The sequence below is a fragment of the Acomys minous genome (assembly GCF_964271855.1).
Source record: "Acomys minous genome assembly, chromosome: 6".
Classification (NCBI taxonomy): Eukaryota; Metazoa; Chordata; class Mammalia; order Rodentia; family Muridae; genus Acomys; species Acomys minous.
In genome coordinates this window covers 46,420,157-46,438,780 of record NC_140487.1, presented here as the reverse complement: position 1 = coordinate 46,438,780, position 18,624 = coordinate 46,420,157, and the positions used below count along the sequence as shown (strand labels likewise).

Here is an 18,624-nt window from a genome sequence, read left to right as displayed (position 1 = left end):
GTCAAATATAATGGCATTGTACTTCAATTATACAAATATTTGAGCTACTAAAGTTGTAAATTATATACACCAAAAGGAGAAACTCAGCAATTAGTCTTCCAGGTGGTTGAAAACAAGTCTTCTCAAGGGTAAGGTGTTTGTGGAGACAAACCTACAATTAGCCTTTTCAGTCCTACATTTATTTCTCTACTTTTTTGCATACGTCATTCAGACTTTGATTATTGCATTTTTCTATTAGATTGCAATTATCTGCTTTGCTCAGAAAGAATCTTCATGTAGATTTAAATCTGAATGTTCCTTAGCTTTCATCTTTTAAAAGCTAAGTGTTTTTAAAAGCAAATGCCTGTTGCTTTTGAGAAATATCTAAAAAGTATCATAACTGCCTTTGAAAAAATATTTCCATATATAAAAAATTTAGCCTCAATTGACAGTTCAGAAAATAGCCAGAGAATGTGTTTACACTATATTTTAAAGGCAGAGATATTATAAATGAGAACTAATGGCCAGAGTAAAACTATGCCTAGCATAATTAATTTAATCCTGTTAATATACTCACATATTATAGGTCTAGCAGGAGGTATTATTTTTCGTCTCATTTATTTTCACAGTGAATATAAACATTCTTTTTATAAGGCCTATTAATGTTGAATATTCAGTATATATATATATATATATATATATATATACACATACAGTATGGGCAGCCAGAGTCAACAGCCACACTCTGCCAAGACAGGATAAGCACATCCTCAATAGTTCCTGCCCTGAGAATAAGTCTGTCAGAGATATTGGGCCAGAAAGCTGAAGATGAGGCTCCAACGCTATAGAGTGTTGGGTGACTGTTCAGACAGTAAAGGGTCTAGGTCAATTTGTCAGTTTTGGAAACTGCTAGCCTGCACTGCTGGTTCACTCAGGAATTTAAGTTTTATTCCTTCTCAAGTCTCTGAGGGGCATTGAAGGCCAGATAGTATAGTTTTACAATCAAGTTTAGCTGGTTAGGGGATAAGATCATTTTAGATCAAGATAAAGAAGTTAAGTTATTAGAGTTGAGATAGGATAGATATTGAATTTCATTCAGAAATTTAGACCTAACAAGACAGGAAAGATGATTACTTCAAGCTGGACAAACACAAGTAGCCAAACCACTATGAATGTAACATGTATAGAACTCATGATTCTCATGATTGTCACGTCACATGTTCTTCCTGGTGTATGTAGTATGTTTTATACATGTGTAATAAAATAAATGTATTTAAAAAAGAAAGTTAGTGTTTTAACATGTGAATTATGTGTTAAATTATGACAGAAATTCAGACAATAACATAGCATGAATTCATTTGTCTCATGTATTTAACCATACAACATAGGATGGGGACTATTCTTATACCAGGCATTATTACAAAGGAAGAGAAAAAAGTATATAAACTACATGTGGTTGATGCTAAAATCATATGCATGAAGGTAATTATATAGGCTGAGCAAGTTATACTTATATATTTATTAATATATAGCATATAATACATATGTGTATATATACATATACTAAATTAAAGAAATACAGCACATGAATTTGAAAAAGAGCAAGGGGATTCATGAAAGGCTTAAGAGAGAAATCAGAAGGAGAAATTCATGTAACTATATTTAAATTTCAAAAAAAGATTTAAAATATATTTTAAAACTAAAACAAAAAATGTTTAGAAGCACCACACAGGTAGCTCAAAAGTTGGTGAAGAACCCCACCTCAAAGTGAGTGGTAATTCCGAAAAGCTGCACCATTGAAGATGCTTCTCTCCTAGCCAATGTTCCTTTTCCTATATTCTCCAGTACCTCTCAGAGATCTTGAGCATCTAAAGTGAAGAAGTATTGGCGGCTGTAATCTCAGGAAGGAGCCTCGTGATCCCCTCACTTCTACCTATGCAACATTAACAGATCATTGTCATCGTAGGCTTACTTATCATTGCATCACATTGACTTCGGTTAGGGTTTCTATTGCTGTCATGAAACACCATGACCAAAAGTCAGCTGGAGAGGAAAAGGTAGTTTCCATTTACATTTTCACACTGTAGTCTATACCTAGAGGAATCCAGAACATGAACAGGAACCTGGAGGCAGGAGCCAATGCAGAGGCAATGGGGGATTGCTCCTTACATGGCTTGTTCTCCATGGCTTTCTCAACTCGCCTCCTTATAGAGCCCAAGACCACCAGCCCTGGGATAGTATCATCCCCAATTGCTGGACACTCTGCTATCAACCACTAACTGAGAAAATGCTGTACAGGCTTAACGACAGCCTTATCTTAAGGAGGCATTTTCTCAATTGAGGTTTCCTCCTTTCTGGTGATTCTAGCTTGTTATCGAGTTGACATAAAACCATCCAGGACAATTGTCAGGGCCACTGGCCATGGCTGCCACAGCAATCTATGCAAGGTGATTATCATTCCATGACCAGAAGAAATAATGTTATTTCATCAAATGTTGATGACACTCAAGGTCTTGCTAAGTTTGCACAGGATGCAGACGTAGACGGAATGTAAGCATTCTGAAGACTTCACACAAGGACACAGGACATAATAGTGTATAGACAATGTACAGGCATTTTAAACAATGTTATGAGTGGCCTGTTAAGATAGGGGCAGGAAGAATCAAATGTAGTGATACTGAAGTCAATGGCAACATATGTGATACCAAGGTTTTCAGCAGCCCGCACTTCCAGGGAAGTTAACTAAAAATCATCTAATATTTCATTTAAAGGATAAAATGGTATATTAATTTGTGATGGTAATAAGAATAGGAAAGAATTATCATTTCAACATATTTTGTGGAATATTTATCATGCTTCTTTTTAACAAAGTCTCACATAGTTCCATAGAAGATAATAAAAAAAGAGTAATAAAATATGGAGGTCTGCACTGATGTGAAGGGAAATGTTTTGTCGCCTATTTTGGCACTGAACATGTATGACCTCGGTTTCTCAATTAAAGCTTGTTGATGTCGTCATTTCTCCTCTTTCCACAGGTGGGGAAGTCCCATACACAACTCTGGCAACCCGAATGATGATGGGGGCATGGTGGCTATTTGCTCTGATTGTCATCTCATCTTATACAGCAAACCTTGCTGCTTTCCTCACTATCACGCGCATTGAGAGCTCCATCCAGTAAGTAGGCATAGATTCCCGTAGTAATCAAACATTGGGCATGCCATAGGGAAAGCCCTCTGTACGTGAATGTCCACTATCTGATAATAAATTGTCACTCTCCTTTTCGCCAAAGGCTTAATTCTATGATACCTCAGAATATCAATCCTAAATATTTTATTTTATAAAGTATGGATTACAACACAAATATTGTTTTGCACATTTTCCTGAAAGGACTATATATCATGAAATTTTTACTTTAACCTTCACAGAGGGTAACTACGCCAGGGCAGGAGAAATTTCTTAAAACCATCATTAGCTTTAGTTCTCAGGGACCCAATACCCTCTACTGGACTCTGCCATCATTGCATACACATAGTGTACAGACATACCTGCAGACATATTCATAAAATAAAAATAAGCAAACCTTCAAGGATGCAACGATGTCAGAGAAAATTATGAAAAAAAAGAACAAAGAACTTTATGAAATAAAGCGTCTTTCCCATGAGTTTGTCTCATTTTGTGCAATCAGAGTAAATAGCTAAGTTACTCTGAGGGTGAGGACATACAATGAGAAGGGGAAGCTGGGAGGAGAGGGAGAGACAGACAAACAGACTGACTAACAGACAGACAGACAGACAAACTGCATTCTAGTGACCACATTCTGCTCGTCTACATTGATACCAATGTGGTCATCATCACTGCTCTTTCTCCCGCATCAGTAACAATGATGGGAAATGGCCATAAACCATGATACTCACTTACAGAAGTCTGTCCTTCAGATCGTAACGGCCTTTCCCACAAGACCTATAACCTTGCAGCATTTTCTCTCTTCACAGTTTTAAACTAAAGGGGCTTCAGTGTCATAGAGTTTCTGCCCTAAATGGACACAGTGTTCTACACACTGTCCTAAGAAACATTCCTCTGGAATTGTCTTATTTAACTCCAAACAAACATGGTATTAAAAAGATCAACATTCATGTCTCAAAACTGGCCAATTCAAATGAGAAAAACTAGAAATGTAGAAAAATTTCCTAGAGTCAATTTCCCTTTACTAAAAACATAAAACTTATTGTCTGTAAAACTTATGTAAATGAACTCTGTTAGTGACCAGAAAGTCATTATAATATAATGCCAAATCAAGAATTAATTATTTATAAAATATACATTATTTTTCTTCAGTCTACAATCTGAAGTGCAACCCCCCAAAGTCAACTAGTAATACTCACAGACATCCAACTCTTTTCTGCATTCATGAAAATGATACTTCTAATTTCTCTCATCAAATCATGTTCCTAAAAGTGTTTTATAATTGTTGCTTTAGTACAAACCCTTCATAGTTTCCCAATGTATTACCCTCCTGAGTAAAGTGTGGGAGACTGAATAATAATGAACACTATTGTAATAGCCTAGGAAAAATTGATGAAATTAGTAACAGAAAAATAATAACCATCATTTAGCAATTAGTTATCAGATGCCAGTATCTGTGCTACTCAATGCACATTGGTTCATTTAATAATGCTCATTACCATCTTCCAAAATCTATAGTATTCATGACACCCTTTACAAATGAAAAACTGAAGATGAGAAGCAAAAGAAATTTTATATTCATGCACCAAGTGTCTGGGTAAAGAGCAGAACTTCGGGGTGCCTGGTGCCTGAACCTGTCCTCCAGGGCATTGCAACAGTTCTTATTCCCTACACTCAACTATTCATGTGCCATCTCTGTTTAGAGATGGAAGTATCAGAGTTAAGAATAAAGCCTTAGCATTTACTAAGAATTCAGGGCAAAGAAAGTACTTTATAGAATGTTGTGAAAACCCTCAGTTGGTCTAAAACAGAAGCAATGACTTTTGTGTTAGCCAGGTTTATTAACATACATATCCACATGAGTTAACTGCATCTGTGATTGCTCTGTGTCACTCTGAGCAAGACATTTTGGCATATCCAATCAAAGAAAAAGTGAACATATTTAAAATGCAAAATGTGATAGTCCGATGTGCATATGCATCATGTATTAATTTCTATAATTAGATTAGGTAACACATCTATTACTGCTCATAATGTTTTGTTAAATTTCCCCAAGTGTGTTCATTTTGTAACTGATGTTGCACCTTTGAGCAAGCATCTCCTTCCTTCCACCACTCCACAGACCTCTCACCACTGTTCCCATCTTTGCTTCCATGGATTTGACTTTGTACTACGGTAATTGTATTTCTGTGTTTGGCTCATTTTACTTAGCTTAATGACCTCTAGCCTGATCAACTTGGTATTAGATAGAAAGTGGAAAAACTGCTTTTTAGAACAAATTGGAGTGTTAACCTTATTAACCTATTTTTTAGAATAATGTTTTTATCTTATTTGGAATATAATACAATTATATAATTCCTCCCTTTGTTTTTCATCCCTCTGAACCAACTCAGGTACTCCATTGCTTTGTGTGTGTGTGTGTGTGTGTGTGTGTGTGTGTGTGTGTGTGTGTGTGTATGTGTTCATAAATACATAAGTATACCCTACTCAGTGTGTATAATATTACTTATATGCATGTTGTGGGGGCTAACCATTTGTTATTGAATAACCAACTGGTGTACTCATTCCTAGAGAAGACTGTGTCTCCTGTTTTCAGCATTTTCAGGCCTTGTGAACCTTCCACCAGACTTGTCCATGTTAGCATGTCTATTGCTGTCATCTTTGTTCAGGCATTTAGACAGACATGTTGGTGGTATTTCATGAATATATACTTTAGAAAATACACTTCCTATTAATAATGTATAGCTTAAAAGGCATATTTAGTTATGCTTAACAAGTTGTGTACATTTAGTTTGACTTTATAAATAAATGAACAATAAATATGTGGTCTTATACTATATACAATAACAACAACAGCAGCAATAATAATAATAATAATAATAATAATAATAATAATAATAATAACAATAAATCTGACACTTATTGAGCACTAACTATGATTCAGACATTAAGTATTTTGCAGTTATTTTCTCATCTATGCCTCAAAGTAACTGTCACAAGATATTACCATCATTTCCATTTTGTAAATGAAGAAAATGAATTTCAGAAGCTAAATGGTCAGAATCATCAGTTAGCACTGAAATTGGTGGTCTAACTTACGTCAACCCATTACCAATGCATGGCGTTGACACTGCAGTTAGTTTCTTATCTAGTGATGATTCTCCTTGTTTCCTTGACCTAATGTTTTGCTGAGGATGCAAGCCGTGCTATACATGTGCATTTTTGCCATTTAGTTGTTCCCAATGTTCCCAGCACCAGTTCCTTTCTAGACTACTTCAACAGTGGAAGCAGACACCATTTCCAAATTTATATTCTCCCAAGGTTCCTTCAAAAGGAAAATTTAGTAGGGAAAAAAGTGTAATTTTGCATGATGTTTCCCTCAAGTGTAGTTCTACATTCCAAAGTAACTGAGCATTCATTTCCTTAAAATTTATTTCTTTCTAGTGCCAACAGGCATTATGAAAAGTCATTGGTGGGTGTAATATATTTCTACTTCCTCCAATACTATCACCAGTGTTATTTGGAAAAGAATCAAAACCAAATAAATTAGAGCAGTCTGATTCTCTCCCAAAACTTATAGATCACTTCAAATTTTATGTTTCACCTTTCTTGGTTGACACAAATGCCTATAACTCTGCTTGGATACAAAGTTCTATCTGTAAGTAATCAGTTTCTTGAGAAGTTCCCACTCTAATTTTTTCCTAGAGAACATACTTTCCACCAGCTCATGCGGTACCATCTTAAGCACTGGTGTTCATAAAATTAGCTTCTCACTGAATTAAACAGTGAATGTTAACACTTCTCATCATCCCAAATTTGCTGTGCCATTGGCCAATGTAGACTATGTAAATCTTCATTCCCTCAAAGCAAAGGCTGCTCTCCAGGCCTAAGTGGCAAGAGGGGAAGAGAGTAGTGTCAGTGGGAGAGGATTCCACAGGTCCTTTTGAATAGATATTAGCTGCAATCTAAAATGTGGAAAATGGATTTTCTTTGTAAAAGATAACGCATAAGTTTAACTCCCTCATCCCTTCATCGACAGGACACGGTAGAATGACATATACAAAATGGCCAGTTCAGATTCCAAGGGGGGGGGGAATGTTAATGACTTTTTGTTTCTGTTTTTCATTGTGGTTGTTGTTTGTACGTTTACTAAAAAAAAAGAGAGAGAGAGAGAATGTAGGGCTGAAGACATGCATGACTTAGTTGTTGAGAACATACATTGTTCTTGCAGAGAAACCAGGTTCAGTTCCCTGAGCCACAATGCTGGGTCACCACTTTCCGTAGCTTCAGTTCCTGTGGATTTGGTAACTTCTTCCTGATATTCACTGGCACCAAGCGCACATATGCCACATATACAGGTCCAGTGGCAAAACACTAGTAGGCATAAAAAAATTTGAAAACAGGTGCTTGATTTTCTACTGGTTAGCCAGGCTAAAAACCGGCAGTGATGAAGCTAGAGTTTCGAAAGTATTGTCAGCATCAGTATTGGGTAGGGGCTGAGACTGTAGCTTACTAGTTGACCATTTGCTTAACCAGAGACATACTCTACAGGGTTATACCTCCATCATGTTTGTATTTCCTGTACTGTTGCTTTCCAAAAGCTATCTACCATTTAACATGAAAATAAACAAGGCTGCAGGGAATTATAATTGTTCAGCTGAGTTATTGATTCCTTTGAATCAAATTAACTGAGAAAATATTCTTTCAGGACATATAACAACAACCTATATCATGAGTAGAGATCTTATCATGTCAATAATAGGATTTTTACATCCTCATTAGTATGAGTTTAAGAATGGAAAACTTTGCTATGTAATGACATAGATACCATTTACCATGTGTATAGACTTTTCCGTCCACCACTACAATCAAAGTACACCGCTCTTCTATCCACACAAAGATTTTCCTCATCTTACTCTTCTATCTGCCCATCTACATCCTCCCTCTTCCTAGCCACACCCAAGGAAACCCCTGTTGATATGTTATTGTTTCTGCCACAAGTGCCATGGCCAATAGAGTGAGCCACCTAACAAGGTCATTACCCTGTAAGGGCCTTGTCACTTGATTCTTTAATACCCTCGAAAGAAAAAAAAAATCCTGCTGTGTCAGCCAAGTATCACTGGAATTTAAGCATAAGTATAAGTTAAAGAAGTGACTCACTTGATGGTCTCACTTTAATGCTTGACTAACCAGTATCATATGAAGCTCCTGACATTGGATGGCAATAACACCAAGTCAGGTTGTTTGCTATACACATATTCTTCTTATAACTCATTTTTATTTATACTTGTCATAATCTGTAGCTCAGATATAAAATCTTCTATGTAGTTTCCCATATTCACAATTAGATTTATGTCTCTGTGTTTTAAGCCGCTTAGATCTATCCACCACCATCACGCTATGAACTCTCTCTGGCCTTATGTTGGCATGTTGCTCTACTGTTTTATCTTTTTAATTAAAATGCATTTCCTCAAGGGCTGTTTTTAATCACTTTTGTATCAACCTAGGAAGGACTTTATGTAGTGCCTCATTAAATACCTAGTACATTGTGGCTACAAATAATATTCACTCAATAAATAACCATAAAAGGATTTCCTGAATCTATCTTGAGAGACTGTGGAAGACTACGACGTGCATTTCAACCACATGCAACACAAAAGAAATATTAAAGTCATTCCTTCAAGCTGTTCTTTCACATAAGAACAAACACCTCAAAGGATACAGTCTTTTGCTTTGCACAATATCTCACCTGCTCTCTTGTCAATTGTTCTGTGGAAGCCTATTTCAGAGCTCTCAGGAGGGAATTGCACACTTTATTAGGAACAGCCACTGTCAGGGTGGCTAAAGAAAGCTGGGCTTGATTCATTCCGCTTCTGTGTTTCATCTCAGTGCAGAATTGTGGAGGCTTAGCTCCAGAACTCATGGGCACTGCAGACACAGGAAGGCATTCATCTCCTAATACTGCATTGTTCAGAGTAGAGATGGCTCAGTTATACTGGCACTTAAGTACTACAGTGATGGATATTTTATGAGCATAGAGCTATCTAGATGTCATAGGCAGAACTTTATCTTCTAAAAAAGGAAGCAAAACCCTAGGAAGTATATATTGGTCTTTCAAATGCACCCTTCACTGAGTGCTTAATTAAATGCTGTCTCCCACTTTATTTGTCTCCCCCACAAGACCCAGTGAGCCTTTGCAGTCCCTAATACTCTCTCTCTCTCTCTCTCTCTCTCTCTCTCTCTCTCTCTCTCTCTCTCTCTCTCTTTCTCTTTCTCTCTCTTTCTCTTGCTCTCTTACACACTCTCTCACTCTTCTCCCTCTCCCATTTTGTCTCTCCCCATCAGAAAATTGTTGAACATTCAAGAATATGAATCCCTACCTAAGCTTTCCTTTCTAAGCAAAGCCTAATAGAGTACCCTCCTCCCCACAAGTTTACAACCTGTGCAAAACCCTGTGGTTTGGTGTGTACCAGAGGACCACTGTGTAAATAGATAAGTGTCATTGTGTAACTAGAGTGTAAATAGAGTGCAAATAGAGGACATACATTTGCAAAAACAATATAGAAAGAACAAATATAGAAATCATCAAGATTAGTGGTACGTTCTGGCCGAGCACACAGTGGATGCTATACCAGGTCCTAGATTCAATAACTGGGAGAACAAACTCAGAACCTAGAGTAACATGGCTATACTATGAGGGACCTTGTGGAAATCAAGTCTGAACCATTGGAGTGGGCATACTGAGATAGGACCTGTTTTTCTCATGTTAAGGAAAGCATACAGCCTCTGCTCTCCTACACAATTTTTTTTCACATTCTCCAAATATACTATCCAATTTCCATTTAGAGAATCAGCATGGTTCTACCCTGTCTTCTTTCTTTCTTTCTTTCTTCCTTCCTTCCTTTCTTTCTTTCTTTTTCTTTTTTGGCTTTGCCAAAGAAAACAAGTTGGTTTGAAGTAGGGTATCTTCCTACCTCAGGTTCTGTGAGTTTTTTAGTATATCTGTCTAATTTATTTCTTTTTTCTTTCCTTTCTCTTTTTAGCTAAAATGGCTTAATTTGGTCCCTTTGTCTTTATTGTTTTCCCAGACTATTTAATTTCCCTTTTCTATTCTTACTGTTTCTCTAAAACTAATTACTAGTCTATTTCTAGTTACTTACTCTCTACTCTTGGTTTTACTGCCTAATACTATAGTACACAACACACTATGAATATTCTTTTACTTCTGATAATTATTAAAGTTGAGAAAATCAAATGTGAAAAATTGACTGTTACTATATCTTCAGGGTGGGCATATCAACTTATCATGATTGAGTGTGCTCTCATAGTAGAGTTGGACTCAAAGCCTGGTTCTCTAGGTACAAAAACTGAGGGTTCATCTACTGACTTAGATGACCAGACAGGTAGTGAAGAAAAATATCTTGATCCTACTGTATCCTGCTCCTACTTGAATGTTACAAATGTTTCCACTGAAAGAAAACAAGAGTTTTTCATTTACTTTAAATTTCAACACCTTATCACAGATATAGAATTATCAATGTAGAAACACAGGAAACGTAAAAATACAGGCAGCAGAGTTCCTTCAAGAATTAGTAGCTCTTCCATAAGGTAGGCCACTGAGGATTAGTCATATGTATCCCAAAGAAATAAGCAAATGATTATAAGAATGTTCAACAAAATTAAAACGACATGAATAAATTCCAGAATGTATCCAATTAAGCACTAACAGCTGATGTATGTAAGGAAGACAATATGGGGCTATGAAATAAGGAATTAATAAATGGCATAAATGCTGAAAATTCAAATTGAAATCTGGAAGTGATGTCTTAATACATTGGTAAAACATCTCTATGGAAAGCCTCATCACTTGAGTAGATCAAAAGAAAGAAAGAATTTGAGGGCTTGAAGACAAAGTAGATTTTGAACCATTCAAAAAATGACAAAGATGAAATAATAAATTATCAACAGATTATACAAGACCCATGGGACACCATTAAGTGAACAAATCTGCATATTAGGGCCATTAAAGAATGAGAAGAATGTCAATCTAAAGGTACAGGAACTATACTTAATAAAAATCTTACAAGAAATTTAATTATTTAATCAAAGAAATAGCCAACTAGATACATGAGGCCCTTAGACCAATAAATTAATAAGACCAGAAAGAAAGAGCACTGAAATATTTAAGAGAAAGGCATCAATCCAGCACAGACAAATTATCAGAAAATAATGCTTTCCCTATCAGAAATTCTAAAATCCAGAAGGGCATGTAATGATGTATTTCAACCTCTGAAAGACAATGACTGTGATGCCAATCTATTATAATCAGTAAATCTATACATCATAATTAAAGCAGAAAGAAAAACTTTAGTTGTAAATTTATTTAAACAAGTCCTTGATCTTATGCCAGCCTTACAGAATATATGTGATGTAATCAAAGTTACTCAGGAAAATCATAAACAAATTCAGGGAGGAAAAAAAATTAAATACCTATTTGTGTATGATTTAGTATCATACAAAGGATGCTGTAAAAACTCTACAAGAAAACTCTTGAAAGTAATACACACTTTTAACAGTAGCAGCATAAAAAAAAATCAACATACAAAATAAGTCACTTTCCCAGATTAAAAACAAAACAAAAACAATAATAGAAATGATTGTGCCTATAATAAACAACAAGAACGGAGGAAGAATAAGTAATCCAAATAGCTAACATAAAACTAAGCAGAAAGAGCAGTGCGGAAAATACTACAGTAAAGCACAGTATCAGACATCAACTCATAGCATGGAACTACAGTAAGAAAAACCCCAACACCAATGCAGGCTCAATTTTCTTAGCAGTTATATTTTATTACGAACTTATTAACTGAGAGTACCTCACTTATAACCCGACTAACCTAAACAACAGGAAAAGGAGATTAAAGAATACAATAATGAAAGCATAAGGATATTAGTTCTGAGCAATGATTCTCCTGATGTAATCAGCAGGATATCTTCTGCTGGAACCTGGAGCAGCCGGAACCCAAAGCCTCTGCTGGAGCCCAGAGAGCCAAAGCCTAAGAAACATCTAGAAGTGGAGCAATGAACAGACAAAAGTATCCCAAGTCTCCAAAGCCTCTGCTTCCTGTTTTTGGCTCACATTTATATTTCCTCTCAGGATTTGTTCAAGGATAATTTTTCAGCTGGTTAACAACCAATCTCCCTCACATGGTAGTTCGACTTCTAAGGGGATAAACATCACCTGCTCTCTCACAAGTATTTTTCTCATCCCTCACTTGTGATCTAAACAAAAAACATGTTTATCTCTCCTTCACGTCAACACAAAACAGACCCTAGGTCAATAAAATAGTGTAGAGGAGAAGAGAACAAGTCAGAATTAATTACACACAACTACATCCATGTGATTCTTGAGCAAATTTTGGGTGGTTTTGTTGTTGTTTAGTTGAGTTTTGTTGTTGTTGTTGTTGTTGCTGCTGCTGCTGTGTTTGTTTTTGTTTTTTTAGAAAGACGTCCCCTTCTATAATAGTACTGAAATAGTCAGATTTACACACATAGCACGAACAACCTGTTGTTTACCCTTACTTAAATCAATTAAAATTATATCATATGGTTTATTATGAGTTGAATTCTGAAACAATTATAGGAAACTCTTCAAGATAAAAGCATAAGTTAAGTCTTGCTGAGAAGAATTTCAAGAGCTCAGCAAATAATCCTAAAAATTAACAAATAGGTTTTTATAACATTTATAAGCTATTAATAATGCTCTGCTACACTTACAGACAGGAGCCTGTCTAAGTTGCCTTTTGAAAGGCTCCACCCAGCAGCAGTTCGAAACAGATGCTGAGACTTACAGCCAGACATTGTTGATATGAAGTAGTCTATCCACTATGGACAGCAATATAGAATTTCCTCATAAAAACTAAAAATACACTGGGTAGTCATATAGTGCACACCTTTAATTCTAGCACATAGAGGGCAGACACAGGGGAACTCTAGAGTTTGAGGCTAGCCTCTTCTACAGAGTAAGTTCCAGAACAGCCAAGGCTGCACAGAGAAATCCTGTCTCAGGAAAAGAAAAAAAAACAAAAAACAAAAAACAAAACAACCAACAAATACATAATTAATTAAATAGAGAGGAAAAGGGAAATAACTAAAAATAAAACTACCCATGCTATAATCTATAACAAAAGGATTCTAAGACAATGTATCATACAGGTTGTTGGTTAGTTTGTTTTTTGTATTTATTGCAATTCAATTCACAATATACAAGTTATACAGCCAATCAGATAGTTATCAGTTATAATCTGGATGGGGGTGGTCAACGTACATGATGCTTGAAACAGGACTATGTACAATGAATATATGCCAATACAAGAAATAAAAGAAAAAAAGAGGAGGGAAGGAAATAGTCTAAGATGTGTTTCATAACTCATACCTCTGTCTTCTTTTTCTGCTTCTGGTTTTCTTTTTCTTTTTATTAATTAAACATTTTTTATTTTCTACATAGACATTTATATTATTACACATATATACAATAAACTACCTATAGCAAGAAGAAACATGGCACAATCAGGCATTATATAAATGCTACATTCTTAGTGTTTTGGCTATTTTATTTCACAGCCTTGACGAAAACATCTTTCCTATCTTGGTGCATCTTAAATTCTGAATGTAAATCAGTCTCCATCACATCTTGTCATTATCAACTTAAGGTAGCTTAGTTTTACAATGAAGCTTAGTTGTTTAGGAGTTAAGATGTTTTTAGGTCGGCTTCCGTTTTTCAAGTCCCACTTCCTTTCCTGGCTCCTCCACCTTGCCAGTGACCTTTGTTTGTCTCCTACAAACAAACGCCTCCTACACTGAGGGGGCGTTAAACCCCATTAGTTTGGATGCTCTTAGTTTCTCCTTGTCTTACCATCTAAACATAATTTATTCTGATGGCTTTATCCTCCTCTCCTACACACATACAACACCCCTGGTAGAGTCTTCATTCTCAAACCCTGGTGCTAAGGATGAAGCTGGAGGAGAGGCAGGCGTTCAAGAAAGGACATGGGACAGCAAAGACGAGGAGCAGGGTCAGGAGCAGCTGGCTTGGGCTCTTTTCCAAAAAGTCTGCAGGTTTTCATGAGAAAATGCTGCCTGTTCTTTAGATTTGCTCTTGAACTTAGGTTGGAGGCACATTTGCAGTTCCAGCATTTGAGCCTCGGCTTCCAGTAAGGCTTCTCAGTAGCCAAATAGATCTGCAGTACCAACTTCAGTTGCGGTTGATTAAAAACAAGGATCACTTAGATGGAACAGAATTTCTCTGAATAGTTGTTGAAAATACAGATGAGTGTTTTGGGAAAATCCCCAGGCTCACTGCACTTTGAAGAAGAAGTACATCATTTGGCATTGGGGAATTTTAAACTTGGCCCCCTGTTCTGTTGTGAACAGCCACTATCTCTGCTTTTGCTGAGATTCATAAACACCCTGACTTGTCATATTACTGTGAAAGGATGTTTCATTGGATCTTTCTTATTGGCTACTAAGTTAGCTTACAGTTATTTCTTTAACTTCATTCTCCTCAGTCTCCACTGACAACCCCTACTCATAAAGATTTTGATGATATAATTAATGTTTTAGACTTCTTAAAATATCTATGAAAAAATTTCAAATTACTGTTGATTGTGCATTTGAATGTACAGAGCATTTTATTGGGGTCATTGTTTCATGTAGAATTAGTATATATTTTTGCACTATAGCTTGTTAATAAGCCATATGCAAGGTAATGATCAATGGTTCAATGTCAGCCTTAAAGGGTATATTGAATAAAGTAGTTTTCACAAGTCAGCATTGGTCTGGATACTAATTAACATTTCAGTGTTGATTTGAAATATGAAATAGGGAGTGATCTTATTAAATATGCAGATTACTCTTCATTGAGTAGGGGTAATTATTGACTTGAACCACACTTTAAGAATTTATGAGGACCTTGACAAATTAAGCAAGGTGATTATAAGTAAGATGAAGTTTAATGAGGGCAAATAAGTGATGATTTACCTTGTATGTATATGTGTGTGTGTGTGTGTGTGTGTGTGTGTGTGTGTGTGTCTGTGTGTGTGTGTGTGTGTGTGTGTAATATCTCAAATTTATGGGATGAAAACAGTTTCAGAATGAACTGTCTGATAATCACAAATTTAAAACATGACATTAGTGTTTTTCAAGAAAATGAGAAGTTACCTAGTATCATTCTTTAAGCCTTTTAAAGATAACTGTGACCTCTTTAGTAGCTGAAAAACAATGAGCAGCTAATACCTGCAAAAAGTGATCATAGATTCTGCAGATAAGAACTAAAAGAATTTAGTCTTTAATTCAACAATGAGGAAGCTTAAAGGATAAAAGGAACAAAATATTTATTATCTAAACAAATAGCATATTGTGAGTAAGCATCTAAGAGCATACTGACAGGCTTCTCTGAAATAGTTTGAGGCTATTTAAGTCAGTTTTTCTGGCAGGTGTTTGCATCATGAGACTCTGATAAGCCAGTCACTCTTTGCTGGTGGTAGCTCCTCACTGACCTCTGATGTGACTCTGGGGCACTCCTTCTTAACAGAGGTTGGAAACGGTCATCACCTGGGAATGCATAGTAACTAATGAAGTGCTGCTTGTATTTTCAAGAATATAGAAATTTAAAGCTCCATTGTTCTACTTTTGTAATCTGATGGATTATTTGAAGATAGAATTTTAGCATAAAGATGATAATCAGCTGGCTGTCAATGCTGGCCATACGGATCTAGGAAAATCATGGTCATTCTTTTTTTGTTTTTTTTGGTTTTTTTTGTTGTTGTTTTTGTTTGTTTGGTTGGTTGGTTTGGTTTTTCGAGGCAGGGTCTCTCTGTGTTAGCCTTGGCTATCCTGGACTCGCTTTGTAGACCGGGCTGGCCTTGAACTCACAGCGACCCGCCTGCCTCTGCCTCCTGAGTAGGCGTGTGCCACCACACCCAGCCTCATGGTCATTCTTAATATACTCAGCTAAATATTTTTTCATGATATATTATATAGAAAATGGGAGAACTGAGGATGATTAATTTGACAGAATTCCATGGCCTCTCTTAAGAGATTTTACTTCTGGGTGGTCTGGAATTCACTATGTAGCCTGGGCTGGCCTTGAACTCACAAAAATACCCCTGCCTCTGCCTTCTCTGAGTATTGAGATTGAGGCATGTGCCATAACACCTGGTCAGTTTCTGTGTTGTCTCTTTTGTTTTTAAACAGGCTCTTTCTCTGTAGATCAGGCTGACTCATTCATATTCAAGGATATTCTTGCTGCATCTTCCTAAATGGTTGGATTTAAGATGTGTGCCAGATAGGAGACACAAGAATTTTTATTATGTGTGCTCAACAGTAATGAAAAATAGCAAACATTTCTGTTTTCCTCTGTCTGCATAACATCGCCCACCCTATCCGCTTGTTTGACTCAGCCTTTCCATTTGTAAGGGAAGTAGAGAAATTCCCATCAGCAGGTGTTTGCTCTCTTAAGTGGTCTCAGATATCCAGCTTGATCTCAAGTGGATCTGTTTCCCACAGACTTCCAACTTACCTGTGGCTAGTCGAGTTAAACCCTTGGAAGAAAAGGGGTACCCCTAACACCTTTGTTGAGGAGAGTGGCAGGACACTCCTAAGTCTTTTAGGAATGTCTTCAGAGCCATTTGTTGGGCAACTATTTCCTAAACCCATAGTCCAGCACATGGAAGGCAATCTAGAAGGGAGAAATGTTTTCCTTATGTGTGGAAAGCATTGTATTTTCTAGACCAAGATCACTTGGAACTCTAGCTCATAAGTAAGCAATTCTTAAAAATATATGTCAAATGCTCACTTGGTCAGCACATATGATAAAATTAAAAGGACCCAGAGAACATTAGCATGGCCCTCAGGCAAGGATGATGTGAAAATTTGTGAAACATTCCCTACTTTTAAGCCTGTTCTTTTCTAATGAGACAGAAAGGGAATTGATCCAGAGGGGATGAGAGGTGAGAAAAAGTAGAGAGTAGAGGAAGGCGTGGTGTATGAGAAAATAATCTATTTTCAAAATATATGCATAAGCAATAAATAAGTAAGTATCGTATCCAGCTGTCAGTGGTAACACATGCCTGTAATTCTAGTGCTTAGAAGATAGAGGCAGGCGGAGGATTAGAAGTTTAAGGTCAGCCTTCACTACATAGCTTGGGCTACATGAAAATTGGTCTCACAGAGTAAAATAAAAGAAAGATAAAAAGCATTCTACAAGAGTTCAGAGCCCAATAAGTAGAAATTAGTTCTGTCTAGTATCCTCTGTAGTAACACAATGGGGCAGGTTGGGGTTAAGATGAGGGTTTCAGGATATAGGTAGAGGGAAGATGAGCTAGGGACAGTGAAGGAAAGGCTGGAGGACTTCACCATTTAGCTGTAGACCCCTTTCCACCCTTAATCATTGGCCAACAAGTCTGTTTTTATTCCAATACCATGCTGATTTTACTACTATAGCTTTGTAGTACAATTTGAGGTCATACATGGTGATCCTTCCAATAGTTATTTTATAATTTCGGATTGATCTAGCTATCCTGGGTTGTGTGTGTGTGTGTGTGTGTTTCCATATGAAGTTTAACATTGTGAGCATTGTCTTTTCAATTTCTGTGAAGAATTGTGTCAAAATTTTGAAGGGAATTGAAATGAATCTATAGATTGTTTTTAATAGGATGGCCATATTCACTATATTAAACCAACTAATACATGAATGCAGGAGATTTTTCTCCATATTCTATTATCTTCTTCAACTTCTTCAATGTTGTAAAGCTTTTATTTACAAGTCTTTCACTTGCTTGATTAGAGTTATCCCAAGATAATACTGTAAGGCTAATGTAAAAGGTTTTTGTTTCCCTAATTTCTTTCTTAGTCTGTTTGCCATTTCTATACAGGAAGAGTACTGATTTTTGTGTACTAATTTTGTACCCTGCTACTTTACTGAAAGTGTTAATTAGCTGCAGAAGTTTCCTGGTGGAGTTTATATGGTCTTTTATGTATAAAGCTTATCATCTGCATATAAAGATATGTAAATGTTTTCTTTCCAATTTGCATGCCCTGGATGCCTTTTAGTTGCCTTGTTGCTCTAGATAAAGCTTCAAGTACTTTAAAGAATAGGTATGGAGAGAGTGGACATTATTGTATTTTTTCCTAATTTTAGTGGACATATTTTCAGTTTCCTCTCCATTTAGATTAAGGTTGGCTGTGAACTCGCTCTGCATTGCCTTCATTATGTTGAGGAATGTGCCTTGTGTCCCTAGTCTCCTTAGGACTTTCACAATGAAGAGTACTGGATTTTGTCAAAAACCCTTTTCCGTATCTAATGAAATGACCACAGGGTTTTTGTTTTTCAGTTATATGGTGGCTTATGTTTATTGACATACGTAGAACCATCACTGTGTCTCTGGGATGAAGCCTACTTGA

General features: G+C 36.4%; 1 protein-coding gene across 2 annotated transcripts in view; it reads left to right on the top strand.

Annotated features, from left to right (window-relative positions):
• GRID2 (glutamate ionotropic receptor delta type subunit 2) overlaps nucleotides 1-18,624 on the top strand; it is a 1,382,318-nt gene that overhangs the window by 1,091,993 nt on the left and 271,701 nt on the right. For both annotated transcript variants that reach the window (XM_084785474.1, XM_084785473.1), the window contains exon 12: nucleotides 3,015-3,153. In XM_084785474.1, the coding sequence (XP_084641600.1) occupies nucleotides 3,015-3,153 (139 nt within the window). The remainder of the gene's footprint in view (nucleotides 1-3,014; nucleotides 3,154-18,624) is intronic.